Source organism: Penaeus chinensis, chromosome 40 (assembly GCF_019202785.1).
Source record: "Penaeus chinensis breed Huanghai No. 1 chromosome 40, ASM1920278v2, whole genome shotgun sequence".
In the NCBI taxonomy this organism is placed as follows: domain Eukaryota; kingdom Metazoa; phylum Arthropoda; class Malacostraca; order Decapoda; family Penaeidae; genus Penaeus; species Penaeus chinensis.
In genome coordinates this window covers 17,482,867-17,487,866 of record NC_061858.1, presented here as the reverse complement: position 1 = coordinate 17,487,866, position 5,000 = coordinate 17,482,867, and the positions used below count along the sequence as shown (strand labels likewise).

At 44.4% G+C, this 5,000-nt stretch overlaps 1 protein-coding gene across 1 annotated transcript in view; it reads right to left on the bottom strand.

Moving 5' to 3' along the window:
* The window catches only part of LOC125047134 (serine/arginine repetitive matrix protein 2-like), a 61,296-nt gene that overhangs the window by 27,196 nt on the left and 29,100 nt on the right, over nucleotides 1–5,000 (bottom strand). Inside the window, exon 3 of the mRNA XM_047645248.1 lies at nucleotides 1,475–5,000. This exon is cut by the window's right edge and continues 219 nt beyond it. Coding sequence (XP_047501204.1) covers nucleotides 1,475–3,944 — 2,470 coding nt within the window. The 5' untranslated portion in view covers nucleotides 3,945–5,000. The remainder of the gene's footprint in view (nucleotides 1–1,474) is intronic.

Here is a 5,000-nt window from a genome sequence, read left to right as displayed (position 1 = left end):
AATCTCTCTGTTCCTCTGTCTTGACCTGGATCGAATCTCTCGCTCCTCTGTCTTGATCTGGATCGAGCCTCTTTGCTCCTCTGTCTTGACCTGGATCGAATCTCTCGCTCCTCTGTCTTGACCTGGATCGAATCTCTCGCTCCTCTGTCTTGACCTGGATCGAATCTCTCGCTCCTCTGTCTTGACCTGGATCGAATCTCTCTGTTCCTCTGTCTTGACCTGGATCGAATCTCTCGCTCCTCTGTCTTGATCTGGATCGAGCCTCTTTGCTCCTCTGTCTTGACCTGGAACGAGTCTCTTTGCTCCTCTGTCTTGACCTGGATCGAATCTCTCGCTCCTCTGTCTTGACCTGGAACGAGTCTCTTTGCTCCTCTGTCTTGACCTGGATCGAATCTCTCGGCTCCTCTGTCTTGACCTGGATCGAATCTCTCGCTCCTCTGTCTTGACCTGGATCGAATCTCTCGCTCCTCTGTCTTGACCTGGATCGAATCTCTCGCTCCTCTGTCTTGACCTGGATCGAATCTCTCGCTCCTCTGTCTTGACCTGGATCGAATCTCTCGCTCCTCTGTCTTGACCTGGATCGAATCTCTCTGTTCCTCTGTCTTGACCTGGATCGAATCTCTCGCTCCTCTGTCTTGACCTGGATCGAATCTCTCGCTCCTCTGTCTTGACCTGGATCGAATCTCTCGCTCCTCTGTCTTGACCTGGATCGAATCTCTCGCTCCTCTGTCTTGACCTGGATCGAATCTCTCTGTTCCTCTGTCTTGACCTGGATCGAATCTCTCGCTCCTCTGTCTTGACCTGGATCGAATCTCTCGCTCCTCTGTCTTGATCTGGATCGAGCCTCTTTGCTCCTCTGTCTTGACCTGGATCGAATCTCTCGCTCCTCTGTCTTGACCTGGATCGAATCTCTCGCTCCTCTGTCTTGACCTGGATCGAATCTCTCGCTCCTCTGTCTTGACCTGGATCGAATCTCTCGCTCCTCTGTCTTGATCTGGATCGAGCCTCTTTGCTCCTCTGTCTTGATCTGGATCGAGCCTCTTTGCTCCTCTGTCTTGACCTGGATCGAATCTCTCTGTTCCTCTGTCTTGACCTGGATCGAATCTCTCGCTCCTCTGTCTTGATCTGGAATGAGTCTCTCGGCTTGTCTGTCTTGACCTGGATCGAATCTCTCTGTTCCTCTGTCTTGACCTGGAACGAGTCTCTCGGCTTGTCTGTCTTGACCTGGATCGAATCTCTCTGTTCCTCTGTCTTGACCTGGATCGAATCTCTCTGTTCCTCTGTCTTGACCTGGAACGAGTCTCTCGGCTTGTCTGTCTTGACCTGGAACGAGTCTCTTTGCTCCTCTGTCTTGATCTGGATCGAGCCTCTTTGCTCCTCTGTCTTGACCTGGAACGAGTCTCTTTGCTCCTCTGTCTTGATCTGGATCGAGCCTCTTTGCTCCTCTGTCTTGACCTGGAACGAGTCTCTTTGCTCCTCTGTCTTGATCTGGAATGAGTCTCTCGGCTTGTCTGTCTTGACCTGGAACGAGTCTCTTTGCTCCTCTGTCTTGACCTGGAACGAGTCTCTTTGCTCCTCTGTCTTGACCTGGATCGTGTCTCCGAGCTCGTCTGTCTTGACCTGGATCGAATCTCTCTGTTCCTCTGTCTTGACCTGGAACGAGTCTCTTTGCTCCTCTGTCTTGACCTGGATCGTGTCTCCGAGCTCGTCTGTCTTGACCTGGATCGAATCTCTCGGCTCCTCTGTCTTGACCTAGATCGCGTCTCCGGGCTTGTCTGTCTTGACCTGGATCGAATCTCTCGGCTCCTCTGTCTTGACCTGGATCGTGTCTCCGAGCTCGTCTGTCTTGACCTGGATCGAATCTCTCGGCTCCTCTGTCTTGACCTAGATCGATTATCTTGGCTCCTCTGCTTTGACCTGGAACGAGTCTCTCGGCTTGATGTTGACTGAATCTCTCTGCTACTCTGTCTTGACCTGGATAGAATCTCTCGGCTCCTCTGTCTTGATCTGGAATGAGTCTCTCGGCTTGTCTGTCTTGACCTGGATTTAGTTTCTCGGCTTGTCTGTCTTGATCGAGTCTCTCTACTTTGTCTTGACCTGGATCGAGTCTCTCTGCTTGATGTTGATTGAGTCTCTTGGCTCCTCTGTCTTGATCTGGATCGAGCCTCTTTGCTCCTCTGTCTTGACCTGGATTGAATCTCTCGGCTCATCTCTCTTGACCTGGAACGAGTCTCTTGGCTACTCTGTCTCGACCCGAATCGAGTCTCTTGGCTTCTCTGTCTCGAACTGGATCGAGTCTCTTGACTTCTGTATCTTGTTCCTGACCAAGTCTTTCTGTTCCCGTGCCTTGACCTAGAAGGAGACTCTCTGCTTGTATCTGTTGAAGTGGATCGACTGCTGTTGCTATCTCTTGTCCTGAATAGGCTGCCCCTGATTCTTTCTCTTGACTTGGATCTACTTTTCCTGTATAAATCACATGACCTGGAACTACTGTTATTGCTTGTATGGCTTGACCTGGATCGGTTATGCTTTCTTCGAATTCTTGACCTGGACTGACGTTTCTGAACTATGTCCTGGCTCAGGATATTGTCATATATATTTTTGGCTCTGTTTACAGACTCGCCACTAGAACTGTAAATTACTAATCCATGTGGATGCTGACTATCCGATTCATGACTGGTTGAATATGACATTTCTGGGTTGCTCTTTGATGTGGAGGGTTGTTGAGTTGGTGAGATTTGATGTGATTCAGTTAGATTTTCTGCCTCTTGTTCTGTCAGAGTTGTCTTATATGCTATCCTCAGTTTATCATTAGCCTGAATTTTCTCCAACAAAGAGGAACATTTACTTTGCTTCTGACTGTCTGTATCCTTATTTTCCTGATACTGGTTATCAGTTTTATTTGCCTTTATTCTCTCAAACACTGAGGCACATGTACTTTCTTGCTGACTGTCTCTATTCATTTCATAATTCTGTTTTTCTCTGCTATCATTAATTCCATCTACAAGAGAGAAGCAGGAATTTTCCTGCTGACTCCCTGTATCTTCTCTTTCATTAACCTCATTATCTAAACCATTCGCCCAGGATTCCAAGCATTTTTCATAGTAACTTGTATCTATACAGTTTACTTCCCACTTTTCATTGTTCATTTTCTCTTCAGAATCAGAATCGTCTCTGTCTTTTATGGCATTCCTTCTGCTCTCTTTTTCATGATTCTTCTTGGATCCATTACCCGTTTTTACGCTGCTGTCTTTATAAGCATCCTTCACCACTGGTATCCTTTTCCCCCTGTCTCTTGTGGAACGATTGATATTTGCATCTGAATGCTCATATAAAGTACTAGATAAGTCTGTCTGAGATTCATCTGAATACGTCCTCCTCCTCCTTCTATACCTTTCTCTACAGGTAAAATGTTTATTTTTTCCAAATATATGTTTTTTAGAAAATTCTTTGTGAGCTTTTGCGATTTCAGCTTTAAGTTCTTTCTCCTCTTCAATTTCATTTCTTAGTTTATGTAACTGAGAATAGTTTGCTTCTTTTGGGTACGACAAATCTGAATTCAGAAAACCCTCCTCTTCCTGCCTAATAAGTAACTGCACTGGTTTTAGAAGGGCATTTTCTCTTATGGTGAAGCTGACACGTGATTTGCTACTTTCTGTATCTTTCTTGTGACTACTTACTTCTTTTGAAGATTTGGAGAATGCACTTGTGGTAATTTTTGAGATTTTTGATATTACTTTTGAATTATTTAATTCTTTAGATTTTGTTGACAGTGCACTAGCTGTTTCTGCTTTGAATTGTCTGCTTAAGGCCTTTATATTGATTTTAAAAGGCTTCATCTTACAGTTTAAAGCTGATGCCGTTAACTTGCTATATCCACCATTTTTATCATTGGGACAAGAGTTCTGGCTTTTATCTGAAAGATCTCCAGACTCAAGGGACATTTCCTTCGAATCTACAACATATTTTGTGAGAGAAACTGAACTGTTTAAAACACTGGAGTCAACAGCACATGGATGTTTTTGGATTACACTGGGATGTTTACTTTTAATATTACTATCACTCTCTTCATATGTGTTGGGAGAAAGACAGTCTTTACCTTGCGACTCTAAGTTAGTGTGATGAGATTCGTTTCCATCTTTAGGATCATTCTTTTCTAAAGAGTCTTCAAGTGGTATTGCATTACTGTACTGAGAATCTTCACTCTTATCTTGTGCATCAATATTCTTGGAAATGTCTGATAGTGGCAACGTTGCATTACTTTGAGGAACAGATTCATTTTTGTCGATCGTATCACTCTTTTCACATGGGTCCTTCAGTGGAAACGGTGCAGTTCTGTGGTAAGAAGAAATGCTTTTACCTTCAGCATCATTTTTTTTAGTAAAGTTTCATCAGTGGGAACGTTGCATTGTTGTTGATGGAAGAGTCAATTTCTGACTGATGGAGATCATTTGAGCGTTCGGTTTCTAGACCTGTGTCTTTATCTCTGAGATGTTGTCTTTCTTCACAGTCGAGTTTGTCTTTTCCTGTACTTAGTATTGGGTTGGAACTGCAGTTTAGCGCATTCTCTACACTGTATAACTGTTCCACTCCAAAATTGTATATATGTACATTCCCTTCATAGCATAACCTTTCCCGATCTCCAATGCATGTTTCCACATCCCACCTATCGCTAATTTGATGCTCTTCTCCACCACATGTTTGTAGAATCCCCTCTTGGCGTTGATTCGCTCCACAACCATAGTCTTTGTTTTCTCCCTGTGTCTTAGCAAAGATCTGACTTCCATCGGATAGACACTGGCTTCCTTGCCCAATATTTTCAATTTGATCAGCGAGCGATTTTGGATCCCCAATTTTGCCTGGGGATATGGAAATTCCTGTGTTAATTTTTCCTTCCTGTTCTAACTCTTTAAATATTTCATCGGGTACCATGTGTCTTGAGAATGCCAATGCAGCGTGATTGCTTGTAGATACATGAGCTTGTAACAGATAACTTGAGA